The 23445-nt window shown below is 30.9% G+C and overlaps 2 protein-coding genes and 1 long non-coding RNA gene across 5 annotated transcripts; 2 read left to right on the top strand and 1 right to left on the bottom strand.

The window, feature by feature from the left end:
- Positions 1 to 2281: 2281 nt before the first annotated feature.
- LOC108475477 (cyclin-U1-1) lies at positions 2282 to 3562 on the bottom strand. The gene is made up of 2 exons (XM_017777445.2): positions 2851 to 3562; positions 2282 to 2771 (listed from the first exon to the last, which is right to left on the bottom strand). Exons 1-2 carry the CDS (start codon positions 3285 to 3287, stop codon positions 2537 to 2539), a joined length of 672 nt encoding a protein of 223 aa, XP_017632934.1. The 5' UTR covers positions 3288 to 3562; the 3' UTR covers positions 2282 to 2536.
- A 5052-nt stretch (positions 3563 to 8614) lies between these two features.
- On the top strand, positions 8615 to 9894 carry LOC128290313 (uncharacterized). Its single transcript, XR_008280053.1, has 3 exons — positions 8615 to 8693; positions 9159 to 9245; positions 9865 to 9894. It is a non-coding gene; the product is annotated as an uncharacterized LOC128290313 (long non-coding RNA).
- A 6794-nt stretch (positions 9895 to 16688) lies between these two features.
- LOC108475581 (zinc finger protein CONSTANS-LIKE 12-like) lies at positions 16689 to 21971 on the top strand. Of its 3 annotated transcripts, XR_008279907.1 has the most exons (8): positions 16689 to 17070; positions 17198 to 17906; positions 18042 to 18266; positions 19290 to 19630; positions 20199 to 20359; positions 21232 to 21301; positions 21414 to 21532; positions 21704 to 21971. XR_008279907.1 is itself a non-coding variant. In XM_017777564.2 (7 exons), exons 3-6 carry the CDS (start codon positions 17334 to 17336, stop codon positions 20323 to 20325), a joined length of 1266 nt encoding a protein of 421 aa, XP_017633053.1. In that variant the 5' UTR covers positions 16689 to 16881; positions 17032 to 17070; positions 17198 to 17333; the 3' UTR covers positions 20326 to 20359; positions 21704 to 21971. The 3 variants fall into 3 exon arrangements, 1 of the variants encoding a protein (XP_017633053.1); XM_017777564.2 differs by lacking the exons at positions 21232 to 21301; positions 21414 to 21532 and having other exon boundaries at positions 16689 to 16881; positions 17032 to 17070; XR_008279908.1 differs by lacking the exons at positions 16689 to 17070; positions 17198 to 17906; positions 18042 to 18266; positions 19290 to 19630; positions 20199 to 20359 and having other exon boundaries at positions 21228 to 21301.
- Positions 21972 to 23445: the final 1474 nt, after the last annotated feature.

The raw sequence follows: 23445 nt of genomic DNA on the forward strand, positions 1-23445 counted from the left end.
AGCTCGTTGAGTTGAGTCCGAGTTCGCTATGGGCGGGTTACATGATTGCTTGATTGAATATGCGGCACTTATGTGCAAGTTATCCATGTATCCAATTATATTCGATGTGTTCAACGGGTAAAGTTCTACTCAAATGGAGGAAAATTTCGAGATGTAAAGAGACGTATTGGTAAGTGATATGAAATGGATATTTTGGACAGGTATGTATTTAACCCTCGGGTTGAGTATTGATACAACCACGATAAGGTAATAAGATGATGAAGAATGATTAAAAATGTGATATGTGTTTTAGTGATGTATGCTAATGTTGACTGGTATAACTGCTTGTTATGTTACTTATTATTTGCATATGAACTTACTAAGCATTTATGCTTACTCCTCCTTCTTACTCATTGTAGTTTTGGACAAGCCAGCTCAGAGTCGGGATAGGTCGAAGGCTCACCACACTATCCGAAGATTTTTGGTAAATGGCTTGTAAATTTAAGTATGGCATGTATAGCAATATACCCATTTTGTGTAAATGATCTTATGGTATGGTTGTGAAATGGTTGAGGAAATGCTTGATAATGATAAATTATGAAAATGGTTAGTTTAGATTATGTTTGATGTTAAGGAAAACTATTAAGATACTTAGTGCATAAAAACTCATAAAAAGGATGAAATTTACAATAAACAGAATACCGCAGCAATACTAACGGGAGTTTGAAAATTTACTAAAAATCATAGAAATTGAATTTGGTGGTGAAATACATATCAAATTGAAGCTTATTATGTCTAGTTTCACATGAAACAAATGAAACAAGTAAAGGAAGTATATGTTAGAAGATATTTTAATTTTAGTGAAACAGAGTCATAGCAGTTTCTGAATCCCCTGTTCCTACTTTAGAAATTCACCATAAATTGTAAAGATATAATTAGGTGGTGTATTTTATATCCTCAGAATCCTTATTTAGTCTAGTTTTAGAATAAATAAACCTCATAGTCATATGAATTTTGTACAGAGAGAAATGTGGTTCGTAGTAAACAGAGGTCAGACCAGTCGAGTCTTGAAACAGGGATAACTTTAACTAATAAACTGTACTAATTGGCCCAACCAAAAATTCTAGAAAAAAATTAGTAGATAGTTTTATGAGTCTAGATTCAGGGAAAATTTACGGATCTTAATTTCGAGTTTTGTAACTCGAGATATGATTTTTCTTGTGACTGTGACGCAAGTAGCTTAAAAGCTGTGAATGTAGAAACAAATAATTCAAAGTTCTAAAAATGTTAAACTAAGCTTAGTAACACCTCATACTCGACTCCGGCGACGGTCTCGGGTGTGGGGGCGTTACAGTATGACTTTTGATGAAATTTTTACATTTTGGTTCACACGGCTTCAGAGAGTTACATGATCTGGACATATGCCCATGTGACTTGTATTTTGCATTATTACCTTCAAATTTTGATAATATTACAATTTGATCCTGAAATATCCTCGGATCAACTCAAGATCTCACGTAAGCTCATATAAGACTCAGAAAAAGTTTTAGATGGTATTTAATGATTGAATTGATTAAAATATTTGTATTTTTTACAATCAACTGTTTATAACTGTTATGTTTTGTATTGTAGCATTCTATAACTCGATTTCGACGACGGGATCAGGTAAGAAATATTACACAGAGGTAGAATGTGATAATTCAAATGTGGTTCAAATGTTGTCAAAATATAACGAGGAAGGCAACACCATAACCTTAGTAAAGAGAGTCAAAGAATGCTATAGAAAACAATGGTTTGTGCAGTTCAAGCATGTTTTTCGGGAGGCAAATAAATTAGCTAATTTTAAGGTCAATTACATAGTTTATTTTCATAGCATTATGTTGTTTTGATGTAATAATCACTTTTCTTAAAAAAAAAAAAAACTTAAATTCTGCTATTATTAGTTCTTGTATTATATATAAATTATGGATTTAGTCTCTACACTTTTTGAGTTTTGAAATTTCAGTCTTGAATAAATGATAGCCTTTAAATTATGTTATTTACAAAATCTTATACAACAAACATATTGTCATATATGTAATATCTATCATCTTGATATTTTCACATGATACGCACAAAAAAGGCACACCATTTTAGTTAATGAATTTAACAACTAATATTTTGAGTCAGGATTAAAATATCGAAATTCAAAAGAAATGAGCAAATTGAAGAACATGAGCTAAATACGGAACTTGAGTATAGTACAAAATTTAATCCAACATATTTAATTGCTATCATTTGAACTAAAATTAAAATTTCAAAATTTGATAAATAATTCTAAATAATGACTAAATTTGATCACAGTACAAAAGCTTAGGCATAAATAGTTGCAAACAATATTGGTTCGATAGTCAATAACAAACAATAAATGAAAGCCATTGCACTCTTTTTCCTTTCCTCTATTTCCATTTTTTGGTTAAAAAAACAAAGTTAATAATAATGAGACCCCATTTTAAGACGAGAGAGACAGAGATAGGAACTTGGGGCCAATCCCATGGCTTGAGAGACGGCGAAACAATCAACCGATGTCAGTCACAATCTCATCAACAGCAACGGGGCTTATCCCCCTTTCAACTTTCTGATCAACGCCATTAATTAACATCTCCTGTTCCAAGTGGAAACAATAGGTCTCAAAAACCTGTGAGCTCACCGCCACTCCAAAATCCAAAAGGAAAAGCAGTTCTAATTCTAGCCTGTTCAGCTCAGCATTGCTCACTCCTCCAACCCGAGCATAGAACGCATTGTTATAGTGCCTGAATTAGCAAAAACCCAAGAATCCTTTAAAAAAAAAGAAACAAAAATAGGTGAAGGGTTGTTGAAGAAGGCGCTTACACATCATCAAGAACCTTGGAAGCAACCATGACACAGGTGACTAGCAATCGGTGCACGTTCAAGGATACGAGGAGTGAATCGGGATGCTTATGGGCCAATCTGTCTATATAAACGTATCCCAACACAAAGCATGAAGGGCTACAGTTTGTGTACTTATAGATCCTCTCCAAGTAGTTTGGTATGCTTATATTTGGAGCCCTGACGCCATGAAATACGTTCAAGCTTTTACCAAGAGGAGCAGAGATGGTACCATTGCGGTCCAAGTTCAATCCATCTGGCTGCTCGGTTAGGACCTCAACGAGCTTGTCGTTTCGGGCCACTAACTTTTCTAAAACCGAGGAAATTATGGTGAGGACTCTTGGTGTTGGTGTTGTGTCGGCTTGGATTGGATCCGGTTGCCGGATTGGGTGCGTGGGGTAGTCGCCGGTGGCTAACATTTAGTCCATTGTGTGAAGAAGGAAAGTGTGGGAGATATTTGGGTGGCTAAGACTTATGAGCCTATCTATTTGGCTGACTAATGTGGCATAGGAGATGGGTATAGCTAGTTTTGTGATGGGTTTTTGATGTTATTAAGGTAAGCGAGTGGGGGGACTTGGGTTGTAATTTGGACGGAGGAATTGTAAGGGTTGGCTGGCTAGGTGCGCCAAAGAGAGTTTGAGGCGTTAGATGCAATGCGGTCCCACGAGTGGATGGCATGGGAAGGGATTGGGTTTAATCGGATAGCAACAATTCGCTGGATTGAATGTTTGGTGGGGAGACGACAGCCACAGTTTGGCTCGGATTGCGAGCCTTCTTCTTGTCCTTGTAAATTGTAATTCCATTTTCTTAGGGTTTATTGTGTAGAGTAATTATAACATTTTTTTTAGAATTATAAAAAATTATAATTTTTAGATATATTTAGTTGATAGAGTGTAATTATATTGTAATTTTCTATGTTATGTTTGGTAGTAAAATTATAATTACAGAAATTTTATATTTTAAAAATATTAATTACTATAAAAATATTAGCACGATAAAAGAAATTCTAAATAAGTAACAAAAATGAAAATCAAATCATCATGTATATTATGTTAGTCCAAAAAATAGTTGATAATAAGACTCTTAATAAAGATAACAAGAAAAATAAAGATCATATGAAATTTTATCTAATTGTTCTAATGCTCCATATTTGTTAGGTTATCCCCTCTTTAATATTTAATATAAGCTCATTTCGTCGAATGTTGGTTCTTGATCGAGTTTATCAACATCAACATCATCATCTGAATATGTATCATTAAGATTATCAAAATCTTTTTCTTGTATGTACTTTTTGAAGTATTGATCATCCTAAATCTACCTATAAATGAAGCTATGAAATATGTAACATGCTAGTACGATCTAACTTTATGTTTTTTTATGTCATACTAAAATGATGTTGTTAGTATGAGAAAAATTTTTTAGAACAATAAAGGTCCTCTAACCACATTTTAGAGCCTTGATTACCTCAAATTAAAAAGTTCGCGAGCCGTTTTTTGTGCTTGTGTTTAATCTCATTCTCTCAAATGATATCATACTATATAATATTTGGGTTCATAATGCAATTAGTATGTAGTTTTAATAATAATAACTTATACAAATTAATTTAAAAAAGAATTATGTTAAATTACAACCTTTTTTTATAATATATAAATTAAGTAAAAAATAATATAAAATGTATAATATATAATCTTTATAATTTTCTGTGAAATGTCGAATAATTTTCATAACCTTTTGTGAATAATATATTTTTTGTTATAACTTTATAAATTTTTTTTACAAATAAATTATAATAAAAAAACTAAAACACTTTTCCTTTTATGAATAAAAATATTATTTTTATAATATATAGTATAGACACGGAAATAAGTTATCTCATTGGACATAACTTTTATAAATAAATATATTATAACATTTTTATTACATGCAAATTATTTTTATAATAATTTTTTGATCATAGCTTTAAAAAGATTTAAGATTTAAATAATATTTTTTGCTATAACTTTATAAAATACAAGTAAATTAGTTTTATAATATAATAAATCTTTGGTCATAATCATCCCAATCACTTATAAGTATTCATGTTTATAATATAAAAATTATAACTTAAACTTGTATAAAAATATTTTTTTAAATTTAATTTAGGTGTAATTACTTTCGTAATTACTTTAACTCTCACTCATCATGTAAGAATTGGAAAGTACTGTAATTGGGTTATTGCAATTATACTCAATTCAATGCGACCTACCAATTACAATGATTATCCAAACATGTAATGTCTATGTAGTTACAAGTAACTACACTCAAATCCAATTACTAGGTGACTTTCCAAATACTACTGTGTTAAAAGGTAAAAAAAGTACAAATTTATATTTTAAGCATTGTCATTAACAAACATTTTCAATTTGGTCACCTATTGTTAGTTTGGGGTTAGGCAATATTATTTTACACTAATTTTAGTCACCCAAACTAATAAATTTTCATTTAGGATTAATTTTAATTTTCTAAAAAACAAACCTAAGCTTTTATAGGAAATTGCATTATTTAACTGCAAAGATGAAACCCGAATTTTTACCTATAACTCAATTCTTTGTAAAAACAAGTTTTCCTTTTTCTTGAAAAGAAAAATAAAATTATTTCTTAAAAATAAAGAAAATTAAAAAGATTAAATGTTCTCCTCGCAAAAACCCAAGTTTTTCATATAAAAATTTAAGTTTTCCCTTTTTATTTTTTTTAATACATGCACGGATAAGGTGAAAATTATTAAAGCTAATTTAACCAAGCTGTCAATTTTCTAAGTTTGGAAGATCAATCGACTTGCAACGAATTTTTGAATGGAATCCAGAAATTTTTGGGCTAAGATGTTTGCATAGAGTTTGAAGATCTATCTCTTAACTTTGAAACACACTTTGAATCACTTAATTTCAAGTCCAAAAGCTCAAGTTATAATAATTTGACTGAAGACTGCGCAAGTAAAATTTTTGGATGGGATTATTACGGGAAATTATGAGTCTCGGTCTTTAATTCGAATTTAAATCATATTGGGATCGATTTTTAGACTTAATTTTTATTATATATGAGTCCAATATTATATTTATTAGTTTTTATTATTTTATTATTTATTTATTTCAAATTTTAAGATATTTTTAAGTATTTAAAGTTGTTTAGGAATTTTATATTTCTTAGGGTCTATTCTGCAGGGCCTAAAAAAAGCACTTCTGGCTCTAAAAGCACTTCTGAAAGAAAATTTATGCTAAACAAGCTAAATTTTTAGCTTTTCAGAAGTGCTTTTGTCTAAAATAGACATTTATTTCTTAAAAACACTTTTTGACAGCAATACTAAATACTCAAATTTTAAACCAAACTTTACAAAGCCACTTTTCCACGTCACTTTTTAAAAGCACTTTTCAAAAGTATTACCAAACTAACTCTTAGGGCCAGTTCTGCATTGCTTTTCAAAAGCACTTTTGGCTCCAAAACCACTTCTGGAAGAAAAGCTGTGCAGAACAAGCTATTTTTGGCTGAAATTTTTAGCTTTTCCTCTCCTAAAAGCACTTTTAGTGCTTAATTATTTTTTCACCCCTCCAATAACATAATACTTCCCTTTTTTTTTCTTGGTACTTAATTACAAATGTGTTAAAATCATTAATTAAAAATAAAAAATATTTTTAAAATATTAATTACAAATATTTAATAGTTATATTTAAATATTTAAAATATAGTTTATATATTCTAATTAAATTTTATAAATAATTAATATTTATTGCTTAAAATATTTTAAATTTATATTTTATATATTAAAATATTAACAAGAAGTTATAATAATTTTTTATATTCTTACTAATATATAATAATATTAACTAATTTAAATATTATTTAAATGTATATTTGTTACTTGATAATAACATGTCTAAAATGGACATTTTATTTCTCAAAAGCACTTTTTGACAGCAATGCTAAACACTCAAATTTTAAATCAAAATTTTCAAAAGCACTTCTAAAAAGTACTTTTTCACAGCACTTTTCAAAAGCATTGCCAAACTAGCCCTTAGTCAACAAGAAAGTTTAATTCGACTAAAACTACTTCTTGTTTAGATTAATTAGAGTTTCATTATACTTAAGAGTTTTATTTGGATGTAATTAGCTAGCTATATAAATACCTCTTCATTATTCATTAAAGACATTGATAAAATTGATTATTCCTTAATAAAAATTTATTTCGAGAGTTATTTTCTTTCATGCAATATTGCTTTATTGTGATTTTTAGAAATAATTTTTTTCTCAATTTTCTTTAAGGAGTCGTGAGAATTCAATTTTCATCTTTCATCCTTCAATTTGTCAATAATTATTTTTTAGATGGTTGATTAGAGCCATTAATTATTTCTTGGATGGTTGATTAGAGCTATTAATTGAATTTGTTGATATTTATATCTCAAACGGTTCAATTGGACAACTATCTTCTATTCATATCCATCTTCCACTTTTAATTTTTCATTTATTTATTTATTGTTTTAAATATTTATTTTTTATTTTTTAAATTTCTTCTTTTAGTTATTTTTGTTTTCTTTATTTTCCTAAATCTATTTGGCTTCTTTTTTTCAGATTAGATTTGAATCTCCTTGTGTCAAACAACTTGAAAAATGGTCTTGGTCCGCTGCCCTATCATTTTTATACAACTAATGTATCCTCCATGTCCATTTTACGGTCCATGAAGACTGATCCTTTCGGAGATCTGTGATTGCCTCTTCTAACAATGTCATTTACCCTTTTATTGAAAAAACTAAATTAATTCTAAAAAGAAAAGAAAATAAAGGAAATATAAAATATAAAATGTTTTTCCTTATAAAATTCAAGTTTTCTCTATAAAACCCCAAGTTTATTTCATTTTATTGGGAAATACTAAAATTAATTCTAAAAAAACTAAAGGAACTTTAAAAGATAAAATAAGTAACTCAAATGAAAACTTACAAAAGTTGAGTGACTAAAATGAATATTGAATTAATGGTGGGTGACCAAATTGAAAACGGTTATTAACAACAATGCCTAAAATGTAATTTTTTTATTCTTGAGGCATAAAATGAAAACTTATAAAAGTTGAATGACCAATTTTGTAGTTTTCTATAACATTCATACTCAGTTTGGTTGTTAGACTCGAGCTATGGAATGCTACAACAATCATTGGAGCAGATCACATTTAATATAGGTTTTAAAATTCAATTGAAAAATACAACATTTTATAATCCATGCATAATATGATTTACAAACTAAACCGAGTCTTAATCGAGTTGACCCGAGAAAAATTAAGGATCAATATGGAACTTTTTCAAAATTAATGAAAATTTTTGTAAACATGGGTCACACGGCAATGTCTGTAACATTCCGAAATAGGGCCTAAACGGAACAGTGGTTGCGAAACCACAAATTCAGGGTAAAAAAAAAATTATTATTATTTTGAGGTTCATGGTATGATTACATGATTGTGTGAAAATTTCGTGATAAAATTCTATGCATAAAGTGCTTAAATTGAGGTTAGGGACTAAATCGAATAATTTGCAAAACTTGCATTCTAGAAGTTTTTAGTATGAAATTATTTTGGAATATTAATTAGGAGATCTTAAATGGTAATTTGACCAATTTTAAGTTCATGGACAAAATTAGGACATGGAAGGAATTTTTGAAAGTTTAGTAAGGAGGGGCATTTTGGTCATTTGGTTATTAACATTAATAAAAAGGTAAAAAGATGATAAAATTGTATCATCTTCTTCAAGTTACCAGCAGAACCTTACCTCTCTCCATAGCTGGGGTTTCTTCAACTTTCAAGCTTCATAGTAAGTGATTCCAAGCCCGCTTTTAATGATCTTTACGTTTTGAAGTCCCTAGCTCGATAAAGCTTATGCTAGCAATAATTTAAGTTAGGAATCAAATTTGGAAAAATACCCATAAGTGAAATTTGTGTATTTTGATGTTTTATGATGGAATATGAGGTTTTAAATTATGTTAGACAACTTGTGCTACTTGGTTTTAAGTGAAAACGAGTAAAAAGGCTTAATCGGTAAAAATACCTAATAGTCATAAGTACATGTTAGTGTGTGAATTTGATGTTACCATAGAAGGGAAAAATGATCAGCATGTCATAAAACATAAGAAAATAGGATGAAGTTTAATTTACGAGCCTTGGGGCAAAAGTGCAAATATGTGAAAGTTTAGGGGCAAAAATGTAATTTTGCCAAAGTTTGAGTAAAGGGTTGTTTTGATAAATGTTGATATTAAATAAGCTAAATTTGCTATTATAGATCAAGAAGAGCGAAATTCGAGAGTAGATCGAGGAAAAGAAAAAGTAAAGGACTAAATTGTAAAGTTTAGTCACATTTTGTATCGAGGTAAGTTTACAGTAAATAAATGCAATATTCTTTTATTTTACATTATTATTGTCAATTTCAGCATTTATATATTTATGTTATGAAAATATTTAAAGTCGAATTTAAGGTGAAGTGACAGAGGAAAAGTGTTAGAAAGCCGGTTGAACCCTAGGAATGTTAGGATATTAGGGTTGACAGATGTAACGAAATGAGCCATGTAAGTCCATATTAGAAATATGGCTTTGGAGACAGGATTGAGCCATGTAAGTCCATATTATATATGGCATTGGAGACAGGAATAATTCATGTAAGTCCATGTCAAAGACATGGCATTGGCGAGATATTGATAGACAGAAGCGACCCTAGTATCCTTAGTATTCCGAGTGGTTCAACGGGTCAGGATACGAGTTAAATTACAGTGAATTAACAGCAAAGGAAAAGTAGATTATACTTATGAAAAGGAAAGGTCGTAAGAAAGAAGGTAAGGGAATAAAGAAGAAGATAGAAATTGAGAAGTAAAGAAATTTATGATGTTAGATGATATTATGCATAATTATCCATTATGTTGAATGTTGTGATTTATTTGCTTGTAAGCTTACTAAGCCTAGTGCTTAATCTCTTTATTTTCTTCTTCTTATAGTACTTATCTAGCCACTCGGGATCGAAGGAAACGTCGGAGGCCGATCACACTATCAAAGAAATAACTCGGTATAATTAGACGTTTTGTTTTGTGTATGGCATGTATAGAAACTTAGCCACTTTTGGTATAATATGAACAATGAATGATGTGTAAATACTTGCTAGTGATTAGCTAATAAAATGGCCGATGATATGCATGTTTATCAATATGTATGATTGAATGGTGATTATCACATGAAAATTATGAAAATGTGAAAGTAACCTAAAACAGATTCAAGTAACAGCAATGACGTAACTTTGAAAAATCACTAAAAATTTTATAAACATAGTTTGAAGATGAATAATATATGAAATTAAATCTTATTATGTCTATTTTCTTATGGAATAATAAAAATAGGTAAAGGTATTATATTTCATGATATATCTGAGTTTTAATGAAACAGGGTCAGAGCGATTTCTGGAACCCCTGTTTCAAATTTGGAAATTCACCATAAATTGTACAAAACTAATTAGAAGGTATACTTTATATGTTTATAATACTTGTTGAGTCTAGTTTTAAGAGAAACAAACGGCTTAGTGATATGAATTTTGTACAGGAAGAAACATGGTTCGTAGTAACAAGAGGTTAGTGCAGTCGAGTTTTGAAACAGGGGAAACTTTAACTAATAAACTGTACTAATTGGCCAAGTCAAAAATCTATGAAAAAAATTAGTAGATAGATATATGAGTCTAGTTTCAGGAAAAATTTACGGATCTTAATTTCGAGTTTCGGCACTCAAGATATGAATTTTTAGGCGACTACGACGCAGAATGGCAGCACATTCCGAAATGCTTAAATAAACAATTTAAACCTATTTAAGGGATAGAATAAGTTTAGTAATGCCTCGTGCTCGATTCTGGCAACAGTCTCGGGTAAGGAGTGTTACAATGTCTCAGCCCATGTGTATCATACGACCATGTGACCAAGCCGTGTAACAACCGGGAATAGTATGGTTTTTAATACATTCCACTTCTAGTGATGACACGACCGTGTCACTAACCCGTGTGCAGACCATATGATACATAAACATGATATTCTGTGCATAATTCAATTCAATCTTGTAACACATCAACTAATGCACTTAACCTTAACTCAAACCTACACAAAAACCTCTCATACACATACCAACACATATCATTGTTTAAACCTTTAAACCAATATACCACATTTGGAACCCAAAATACAACAATTCCATCCATTCCTTCAATTCATGTCAATTTAGGATAAAACAACCTATAAATATCATTTGCCTTTAACACATTCATATCCATCATACCATGTCCACAACAAAATACGATTTTAACTATCAAGTATAACATGATCAAAACATGAAATACACACATTCATGCATATTGTTTTCTTTTATCCCAACACCAAAATATTATATAGAGACCAAAGCAACATGTCTCAAAATCAACATACATACACAACGACACCTATGTACATGCCACATAAAACTAAGCCAAAACGAACAAAAGTCTATCGAAACTTGAGATGGATAGTGTGAGCTTCGGTGTGATCCGATTAACTCGACCCCAACTATCGATCTACAAGGATGAACAAGAAGCAAAGTAAGCATACTAATGCTTAGTAAGTTCGTATGAAAATTTAACTTAACTTACCTCGATATTAAGCAATATAAATAATTGAAACATATGGCACAAAGCATGTTATAAACCATGGCATCCTTATACAATTTAGACCACAAATCCAATGGTTAGTACATCACATAAATACATCATATCAAATGTCATAGGGTTTCATTCATACACAAATAATCATATCATTTAATACAAGTTCATCATACAAACTTGTAAATAATATCTTTCTGATTCATTACTTTTCTGTTTCATTAAACATTTTCACCTAGATAACTATAGTAAAGTAATCTCAGATACACGGGACTTAAATTATTCTCACGAGTTAGGGAGAGTTCACAACACATGCAGGATTTCAACCATCGGCAAAATAACCAACACCCGTACATATTACCTGTTATGCTTATATGGCATAAAAGCCAACACCGATACATAATACCTGTTGTATGTATATGGTATGATAGCCAACACTGATATATAGTACCTGCTGTATTTATATGGCATGAAAGTCGATACCGATACATAGTACTTGCTGTATGTATATGGCATGATAGCCGACATCGATACGTAGTACCTACTATATGTATATGACATGATAGCCAACACTGATACATAGTACCTCCTATATGTATATCCTAATTGTTTATTAGGTTCACTCAAGCCATAAATCCATTTCAACCTTCAAAACTATCATAACATTGTCATATATATGTAACATGATTCAATTAACAATCCATGTATCTTCCATTCTAAATAACTATTCATTTCACACGGTACTATTATCGTACTTATACTAATTCAACCTCTGTAACCGTATACACGTTTTTCATATTGAAAAACAATCCAAATACATTTTAAGCCGTGTAATATCATCACATACACATAATTAATTTATACAAAAAATTTACAATCATTCAATACCATACATCTATTCATATTTATCATATATTTTATATTTTACGATTTAATCCATTTGATGCCAAAAACTTTGTATATATATAACATTTCAGTTTAACAATAAAATAAAATAATACAAACATATCAAGAATTAATAAATTAAGTCCATATGAACTTACCTGACAAAAACAACGATGCAAAAACATCATGGATTAATCTGCAAAAATGAACTTTTCCTTGATTAAACTCTATTTGATTCAATTCCCGATCTATATGATGATTTATTTCAAATTATCAATTCTACTTATCTTAAAACATATTACTCAATGTATATATCAACTTAATTTCAATTTTTAAAATTTTTCTAAAGTTTCACATTTTATTCAATTTAGTCCCTAAAACTGAATCTGTCATATCTTTCGCAATTAAACCTCGTTTCACAATACAAGTCCAAACAAATCCTTATACATCCTTCTACAATAAATGGTTATAGAAATTTCATGCCAAATCGAGATATTTTCATTTTAGTCCCTAAACTCAAAACTAATCAATTTCACTTTACAATTTAGTCCATTATTAAATCTAAGCTTATAACCAAACTATTTAACAAAAAAAAATCAATGACAAAATTTTAAAACTTTAACAATTTTACGATTTAGTACTCGGACTAGTTAGATTAAGTTATAACAATCTCAAAAACATAAAATTTACTAAAAAATAGAATTAATTTAACTCACCATGCAAAGCTACCAAGCTTGAAGCTTTAAAACCATGGCTTCCCCTCTCTCTTTTTGTTTCGCAGGGTTGAAGAAGAACGAATGGATAATGGCTTTTTAATTTATATGCTTTGCGTTTCTTTTAATTAATATTTATCAATATTTTTAATTTATATGCTTTGCGTTTCTTTTCATTAATATTTATCAATATTTTTAATCTATAAAACACCCAAAATCATGCATCCACCGTCCACTAATACTAAAACTGGTAAATTACCACTTAAAACCCTAAGCAATTACTTTTTAAGCCTTTTAATTAGTAGAAATCAATAACGATTGATTTTTATAATTTTTACGATTTAGTCCTTATAACTTAATTAGTTGCTAATTCGGTAAAATTATCTATCCAAAATTCAATTCTCCTATAATATAACTCCATAAATATTTATATTAAACATTGCTCAGTTTACAGAAATGAGGTCCTGATACCTCATTTTCCAAAACCATTGACTTTAGAGTCGATATATTTGTACCTTAAATAACTGTCCACTGAACAAATTCATCATACCAAAATCTAATATAATAATATAATTAACACGTAAATATTAATAAATAATATTTACTGACTCGATCATTAAAATACGAGGTTTCGAAACCACCATTTTTGACACAATTGAAAATAGGTTGTTACATTTACCCTATAATTAAAATATAAATTTTGGCTCTTCAACAGTATAATTAGGTCTAATTTGACATTTGTACTTTTTCTAGCACACTTTGTTACCATAACTTGACACTTGGCTCATTTTGGCCTCTAAACATGGACTTGGTCAAGATTTAATCACATTTTACAATCTCATGACATCTAGTCATCAAATTTTTATATTTTTCAAGTTTAAGGTTAATTTTTAAATTTAAATATTAAAGTGGACAAAAAAATATATCTATAAAAATGAATTTAATTACTAAGTTCAGAAACACAAATTTACATTAACACTTTTTAAGAGCAAGGGCTATGGGATGTTCAGGAATCAAAGAGAATTACAAATTCATTTAAAGAAGGATTTTTTGTCATTACACTATACAAAAATGAAGTAAAATATGTTAATAAATGGATGTATGTATAAAGTAGACATGCTCTTGGTTTGGGGTTATAAATGAATATAATTTAATTTTTGTTCATTTATTTTTATTTGCCAAGCTAAATAAACGAATATAAATAAAGTATCGAGACTTGTTTATTAAATGAACAGAACATAAACAAAATTGTTCAGCTTATTTATATTCATAAATAAGCTCATTTTATATTTGTTTATTGTTCCATTAGTACATATTGATAAATATATTATTTTTATGTGCTTATTTTATCAAAACAAACATACATGCATAAAAATTGATTCATTTAAGCTAAGTTCAGTAAAACCCAATATATATCAAAACTACTTTGAATTAAAGTATTTTCAATTTCCAAATAATCTTAACCATCAAAATTAAGATTTAGTGAAAGCAAAAATAAGTTTGCTCAGCTTGTATGACATACCACAATTGTTAACTTTATTTCTTTTTTACTAAACGAATATTTAAATGCTACAAGTATATAATTTTGTATTAATTTATTAAATTAAATTAAAAATTTTACTAAATTTAAATTATAAACTTTATAAAAAATAAAATTAAAAGTTAAGAAAAACTTTGGAGGGCCAAGTATAAATGATCACATTTTATATATTTATTATAAAATAAGAATAAAATTTAAAAAAATCTTAAAGACATTAATTTCTTTTTGCATTCTTTTAGAATAAAATATGAATATTTTAGTATTCAAATATAATGTTGTATATATGGTCATGTTTAGAAGTAATTATTAGATGGATTATATTTTAGAAATTATTTTAAAATTTTTATTTAAATCGTTCGGATAGAGTTTAGATTAACGCAAATTATTAATTTTATAATTAAAATTAAAAATTAAAAATATAGGGCTTATATGTTCATTTGTTTTTGAAGTTAAATTTTAATAAAATTATTTTATTATTAAAATTTAAAAACATAGTGGTTTCAGCAAATATTATTGCAAAATAATAAAAAAAAACAGAGAAAAACATGGGTTCGTTGATGTTATTTTTATTATGTTGTGTAATTTTATATGATGTTTTTTTTTTTTCGAGCTACATTCATACTGTGTAATGGTATTTAGTAATTAAGACTAAAATCATTATAAATGCCTTCAAAGGCGATATTGCAAAGTGGTGATAGTAATGTTGACAACTGAGGTGGCAAGATTCAAGTTTACAACATAGATATAGGTAGCTATGATTGATTTTGTCTAGATAAAGATTCCTAGTACATTTATTTTTCAATATTTGTAGTTTTCAATAAAGAAATGAAAAATTGATATGTGAGCTTACAATGAAAGAAATGGAACTATAATATTTCCAATACATGGTACATAATCCTTAAACTACACATCTTAGGATGCTTATACAGACGCTTGATAAAAAAACATACCATATAAAAAAAAAAACCACTTGATCCCAAGAGCATTCTACTATATATTTAGGTAAAACACTTTTCCTACTCTCTAAAAAGTTAACAAATTCTAAAAGTGAGAGTTAAGAAAACTAAAAAACATTATACTTGAGCTATGACCCTATAATTAAATATATGTGGAGTAAAGTGTATTTCTAAAATAAAAACAAGAAATCAATCAGACATGTCATATCAACATGTAAGATAAATGATCTAATTAAGTTACAAGTATAAAATTAATTCAGAAAGAATTTGATGAACTAAAGATTGAAAAAGAGTTGCTTCGATGAAATGGGTGAAAACATGACCATACAAATATAGAACACTACACCACGTAACCTACATCCTACTTCAAAGGTAGAGTTTTGAAATCAAAATGAATATATGAAATATGAAATAGATGAGATACCAATGAAATTAAGTTAATTAGTCGTATTATATATAGTATAGATTATACGAAGAAATCATATTATTGTAATTTATTTTTGGTCTGAACTTAATTTATAAATAAAATTATCACTCGAATTTGTGTGTGGATTATAGAATTAATTTAAATAAAAAATATCTAAAATTAATAATAATATATAATTATTATATTATATGATAAATTAAGTAGAACCCAATTCAATGAGAGGTAAAAAGAAGCAAATTTATTTTTCTAACTTTTAATCTGAGTAGGCTTATAAATACTTCTAATGATTTTATGAGCGGATTAGTCGTCAATGGATGGGAGCCGAACTCGGTAATACACAAGCTATATCAAAGAAGAATTCAGTTTTGTTTGCCACATCAGCACAACAAAGATGGACACATAAGCACTGTCTCTCACCACAGATCAAAAGCTATTCAGACACATAATCCACGTGTCCATTTGTGATCTCGAGATACGGGGGGAGCTTCATTCTTGTCTCGAAGGTCAATGAAAACCCCGCGAATATCTCGTCGCCGACGTGTCACTCAGTTTGTGAGCCAATCTTTCCGCTTATTTACCATCCATGCCATCGCCCGACTAAAAAGGCAGACCGCAATAAATTTACATATCCACGTCGACAACGAGTATCACCTTCTCAAAGCTCATATCTTGCCACGTGGCACTCACTCCGCTAACCTCTGACAAACCCGAATAAATATACGCTTACCTAAATGTAAATTTCTGTAAAAAAAAAAAAAAAAACTAACTTCCAGTAACCGACCAAGGCTTAGTGCTCTCTCTTCACTGTCTCACGCCTTTATTCTCGGTGCGTGCGTGTGTGTCCGTCTCTGTGTTTTCCCTTGTTTTTTTTTTGTTCAAAATATTTGCTTTTTTTTTCTTAAATCAATCTTAATGTCTGTTTGCTTCCGTTAATGGATTCTGCGTTCCTCGACATTGGTTGATCCAATCAATACAGGTTCAGAGGCTGGAATTCGGTTTTTCCTTCTGAAAATAGGTAAAGCGTAAGCTCAATGTGATTCTCTTTCTATGATTTTAATCATTTAAATGATTCAATTCCGTTGTTCATTGTACATATTTTTGATAGAATATTAATGGGTTTTTTGCTAATATTAATGGTGAAGGGCTAGTTTTTTGCCGAGATTGTGAAATCAAATAAAGCCGAATTCCAAACATGAGGTTCCGGTTAGGTGGAGTTTGTTAAAAGTTGAACAAATAGTATTTTGGGGTAAAAAGATAATAAGGTTTGAGGAGGGTAGTATGGAACCTCTATGCGATTTTTGTCGTGGGGTAAGAGCAGTAGTCTACTGTAAATCGGATTCAGCTCGGCTTTGTTTGAGATGCGATGGGTGTGTTCACTCTGCAAATCTGTTGTCATGTAGACATGCTCGTTCACTTTTGTGTGAGAAATGTAATTCTCAGTCTTCCATAGTCCGATGCTTGGATGAGAGATTGTCTCTTTGTCAAGATTGTGATTGGAATGGCAATGGTTGTTTGAGTTTGGGACATAGGCGCGAGCCCTTGAATTGTTATACCGGTTGTCCTTCCTTGGCCGAGTTTAGACGAATCTGGTCTTCAGTTCTTGATGCTTCTTCTCGTGGCGGTTTTGATACTGGTTTGTCACAGTCTGGTAATGATGATTGTTTTGCTAACTGTTCGGATCAAAGAGAACAAGGGGCCTCATTTGGATCGGCTGGTACCAAGTTGAATGAATTAGATTCTAGTTCTAAGCTAAAGCCATGTATGGAGTCATCTTGTTTGATATCAACAAATGCAAATTGCATGCCTTACTGTGGAGATCAAGAATCACTTTTCTCAGAGGATATGCCAAAGGTAATATGCTTTTTGCCGCTGGATTTGTTTGAATTGGTTAATGCTGCAGTAATTTGAAAGCTATGATATTTGAGCTGGAGCTGTTATTTCTCAGACAGTGCATGGTTCTTTTTCTTTTTGCCACCTATGTTGCAGGGTTATTCTGACCTCAAAGATTTCAAGGTTCCTGATGGTGATGATCTTTATGAGGGTCTTATCATGAATGATTTTCAACTAACCTTTGAGACTGCAGATGAGATATTGGGCTGTTCAGAAGGTCAAACTAGATGCCAGTTTGAGAATGTTGGGACAGACAGCATTTTGATGGAGAAAACCTTATCAGTAACTGAATCAGATGGTCCTATTGAGACTACATTAGAGGTTTTCTCTAAACTCAATTGCTAAATATATCTTATAAAAGCATCTATTGTTTTATTTTCTATTGCTCTCTCCACTTTTGTAATCTATCTGTAGTATTGTGAATATTACATATGCATCACAGTTGTTCATTGAAGAGTTATGAGCTGATTCTTTGAGCTGTAATCCTACCTTTTGCAGTACATCATTTACTGTGGTGTTAGAGGGGATAATGGTCCAGTGTCCATGTGCTACATAGTGTTTCTATTAAAAAGTCTGTTCATGATATAAAGTTCATTCCATGATACTTGGGCTTGAGCATGAGTGTTACAAGCATGTATAGGACATGGGAATGTTCAACTTTTCTATGTTCTTCTTTCATGTATTTGTAAGGTCCTTGGAGAATCATATCCCCATACCCATGTTCAGAACTGCAACTGGCATGAATGTCAGGCACATATTCTTAAAAGAAAAATGAAGAGTCAGAGCAACAAAGAGTGCATTTAAAATATTATTGCTTTTATGATACCTTGGTAATGTCTAGAACATGAAGTCTTGTCCTACAATAACCAACGGACCCTGTCCTCAGTACCTCCATTTGCAGCATTTGTTTGTAATAATCGGCTCATTGCACTGCTTTACTTTTATGTGCAAATAATACGTTTTAATACTATCTTCTGCTCTACAAAATAAGAAACGATCATACATAATAAGAAAGGGAATATGCATTTTGACACATAGCTTACGAAGCTTGGGACATAGAATTTGCTCCTTGATCCCTTGTATATTAACTTGTCAGGCCTACTCATTGACTTTCATAAGAAACAAGACTGGTATTATAGTTGGTTGTTCTGTAGATAAGACATTTTACCTTGTTGTGTGCTTAAGATTTATCAGGCATACATACTTTGCTGATATCGTGGAGTAATAAAAAACCAGTAGCTTCATAATTATGTTCATGGTTTTATCTACTTTTCTTTTTTGAAGTGGATAATAGTTTGCTTGTCCAGTTTGTGGTTGACAAGCCACTATTGTGTATCTTTTCAGGCATCATCATCAGTAAAAAAGGACTGCGTGCCTTTTCCATCCTCACAAGTTGGTGGATTAGCTAGCATGATGGCTTCCATGATTGGCACTTCCAATTGCATGCTTATCAATCCTGGTTGTAACATCAATCTAGGATATCCTGTTGGTCAAATTCCTTCAACCATGGCTCATTCATTAACCACCATTGCAGTGGAAAATAGCCCTGCTGATTGTCAAGACTGCGGATTAGCACCTGTTTTTCTAACTGGAGAATCCCCATGGGAATCAAATTTGGAAGTTAGTTGTCCACAAGCAAGGGACAGAGCAAAGATAAGATACAATGAAAAAAAGAAAACGCGGATGTATGATTCTCATCTTTCCTACCTTGAAAGAGATGTTTACATTCTGTCTTTATATTAATAGATTACAAGGTAGTTCATTTTCAGGCTAAAACATTTTGAGGGCTTTTAGCAATGAAGTTTTCTCATTTACCTTGATCTTAGTTTCTCCTATCTTCTGAAAATCATGCCGCATTCGGTTTTAATAACTGATACTCTATAGGTCAACTTCTTTTGGGGTATCATTCATGCTATTGTCTATTATCTATAGGGTACCCTTTTTAACAAATGAAATCATCAGTTATAATTTGTAAATAATGATTAATGTTTACTTTTCCTGGAAAAAAATAGTGGAAATAGTGAAAGTTAATCTACACCATTGAAGCCATTATTGTGGCTACAAAACCATAAACATCTCTTTGTAAGGATTATTGCTTTAGTTCCCCATTTTAGATGGAGGAGGCAGTTTGCATTTTTTAAGCATTCAGACACGGTTTTAATAGTTGTTTGTTCACATACGGTCAGGGTAATCATATGATAAAGTATACTTAAATTAAAATCCTAACTGGCTTTTCATTTTTATTATTTACAGATTCGGTAAGCAAATAAGATATGCTTCCCGTAAAGCTAGAGCTGACACTAGGAAACGTGTGAAGGGTAGATTTGTGAAAGCAGGCGAAGCATATGATTATGATCCTCTTGTGCCACGAAATTTCTAAGCCACATTATGTAATAATGTCCCTGATCATGAAGGTAAACTGTTTAACAAGATATCAAGTAGTCCACCTGAAAATTCTTGTAAATAATCTAGCTAGTAAGGACATGATAAGTATAAAGATTTTTAGATGCTGTATAATGCAGTTTCATCTCATCGTTTAGAATAAGATATGGCATGTATACCCAACTCAGTGAAGTCATGATATTAATACTTGTATCAGCTATATTAAATGGTTCTTTGAGATTGAGCTTTAACTTTTGCAGTTTCATCTTATAATTTAGATTTAGTTATGGCATACATACCCAAACCTATTTTCTAGCAAAGAACTAAAAGGTGTTTAATGGATCAAAATTGCTGACTAAAGAGTTTATGTGAACACTAGATTGAAGAAATTAAAAAACAAGTAGTGTTAAGAAGAGTGAGTGAAGAACATAGAAATAAAAGCTAAAAAGTGTAGTCATCTCTGAGTAGCCTGCATTTCTATTGAGATGATTTTGTTTATATTATAAGGAAAGGTAAACAGAACATTCAGATTAGTTAGCTTTATAGGAATCTGGTTTCCTGCTAGAGCAAATCAATAAAAGGTTTTGCTGTTTGCAGAAGTTTCCAATGCTAACTTGGACTGATCTGCACACAGAGTGGTCAATCACAGCATTGGCAGCATATTGCATGAACTTTCAGAGTTCAAATCTTAATCCTTAATTCCATTGCTTAGGTCTAAAAAGCTGACACAAAATCATAATTTCTCTTGATAAATCCTGGTTTGTAAATGTTGATAACAATAGCCGATAAAAAAGGCATAAACTTATGCAATTTTAATAATTTTCCCATCTTAGAATATTTTTGATGCATCATTTCCTCTGCAAACACTCAACTTAGGCTTTTTCGATTGTACCTTTTATTGCAGGTTTAGTTGCTCTTTCTTGATTACAGAAAGGGGAAGTAAACCATATATTCCAACTTAAATGCTGCTATAGGTTCTTCCTCTCTTGCTCCCTCTCCTCTGTATCTGCAGGTTTTATTGTTTGCATTTAGTTTGAAGATTATTTGGTTTCAATATATAAGCCTGTTTCATGTGTACATTGGTAGATCTATTGTGCTGGCCACCTCAACTCATAAGAGTTTATGGACACTCGAGCTAACTGATCTATTCCCCGAAGATCTACGGACAGCCTCAATTATGCTTGTGTTATAGTTCCTTGTGATTGGTAATTGGGCTCTTGACAATAAACTATTCCTGTAAAACCACTGATTACTTTACATGCCATACTAATGAAATTGACTTGATGCGTTTCTGTGCTTCATTTATCCATTGAAAAACAAAAGGAAATTATATTGTCATCACCACTGAGTGTGTTATGCTATTGTATCATATGCAGGAAACCATAGATAATACAAACTCCAAGACGTCAACCTTGCTGTGAAGATCCTCGGAAGTAACAAGCTTTGGACTTAGATCCTTGTCTGGTTTTTCTCGCCATTTCCACCTTCGTTGCAGAAGGCAAGCCCTTGTTGCAACTCAATTTTGTTTTTTCTTATTGTATGGTGCACCAGCTCTTTTCCATGTAATAAGCACTGATCCATTGTCATCAAATTGTAATAAGGAGTAGCACTTTGTCAGAATAATAAATCACTATTTCTTATTTCTATTTGTTCCATATTTTAGAGTACTTTATATTTTTTGTTATGTATGATTCTTTTAGCTGCAAATGAGATTAACTATCAAGAATGAAAGATTTAGATTGCTTGAAGTAGCTGAGTTCAGTTTCCTTCAAGCACAAGGAAGGGACAGAAGGGAAGAGGGTAATATACCTTAGAAATATACTTACTTGCATGAATCCATGCATGCATACACACACATGTACATACATACATACATACATCCATACATACATACATACATACATACGTACGAAGGGAGCAACCAATGATCCAATGCTGACATAAAACATTGTGAAGTTTTGACCTGAAAAAGGAATAGCATTTGTTGGTTTCAGGGTACAATGGAAAACTGTAACTTTTGACTTCCTTGCCCCTCATTTCTTTTTTATGGCTTAACCATACTGAAACTATACCAGATGATTCTCTGTAAGTGATAAAGATTGATCAATGGGAGCTTCAGGTTTTGGCTGGCTTGAATTGTTTGAACTTCATAACATGAAAATTGGTGATTATAAACTCCATTGCTGGAGATAGACACTAGAAAAATTGACAGAAGTTTTAATCTTCTTTATCCCGAGTCTTGTTCCTTTTGAGAACTTTGTGATCATCAATCATTAAGATTCTCATAATGTGATAAGATAGGATGGCCCTTTAGCACAATAAAGATGAAAGCACAGCCAAAGCATGGGCAGGGCTCATCATGATTTGAACATACTCAGAAACTTTGAGTTATTCCCATGGGCCCACCAACCAGACATCATCTGATGAAATCATGCAGCAGATGAGACAATTAACTTTTCCCCTTTGCTGACGAGGCCCCTCACTCCCATAGTCCATACCCCCCTTCTCTGATGTAAAGCAATTTTTGTATTTAATTGTTACTGGGGACCCTATAGACACTAAGTGCTTAGTTTCAGATTGTTGCTTCCTCTAAGGATCATGATTTGGAGTTGGACCACGCTTGGGAAAATTGAATGGTTCTATAATATTTAGCTTGTTATTGGAAGGCAAATAACACATCAGCCGGGCTTAGCTTTTACCGAGGCATCAACCTATTATTTTTTATGCAGAATGATCAAATTTTAGTACATAATGATCAAATTTTAGTACATAACTTTTTTCTGACTTTTCTGATGAATGACTAACAGGTGCAGGTAACATGAGGCCTACTTTCTCTCTCCATGAACCACCAACAATCATACAAAATTTGCAGTAAATCTTCTTGTAAAGGGCTATAGCGCTATGGACCCTCAACAATCATACAAATATGCAAAGTATCATATGCGCCTGAACAGTTCGCAGAGTGGGAGTGCCTCACCCACCGTGAAAACTGAAGAGCTTACGTATAGTGAGATTTGAAGACCTTTGCAAACAGATTTCAGGAGATAAAAGATCACTAAAAAGAACCATGCCAAAAAACTGGATTTCCAACACTGAAAAAGAGTGATTGTGTTACATG

This window comes from Gossypium arboreum, chromosome 3 (assembly GCF_025698485.1).
Source record: "Gossypium arboreum isolate Shixiya-1 chromosome 3, ASM2569848v2, whole genome shotgun sequence".
Taxonomy (NCBI): Eukaryota; Viridiplantae; Streptophyta; class Magnoliopsida; order Malvales; family Malvaceae; genus Gossypium; species Gossypium arboreum.

What these genes read in the sequence shown, in the direction of transcription:
- LOC108475581 (XM_017777564.2), top strand. Translation starts at nt 17,334, where the DNA reads ATGGAACCTCTATGCGATTTTTGTCGTGGGGTAAGAGCAGTAGTCTAC. An exon ending in TCTCAGAGGATATGCCAAAG is followed by an intron (nt 17,907 to 18,041) that starts GTAATATGCTTT and finishes CCTATGTTGCAG; the next exon opens with GGTTATTCTGACCTCAAAGA. An exon ending in GAAAAAAAGAAAACGCGGAT is followed by an intron (nt 19,631 to 20,198) that starts GTATGATTCTCA and finishes TATTATTTACAG; the next exon opens with ATTCGGTAAGCAAATAAGAT.
- LOC108475477 (XM_017777445.2), bottom strand. Translation starts at nt 3,287, where the DNA reads ATGTTAGCCACCGGCGACTACCCCACGCACCCAATCCGGCAACCGGAT. An exon ending in TCCAAGGTTCTTGATGATGT is followed by an intron (nt 2,772 to 2,850) that starts GTAAGCGCCTTC and finishes TTGCTAATTCAG; the next exon opens with GCACTATAACAATGCGTTCT.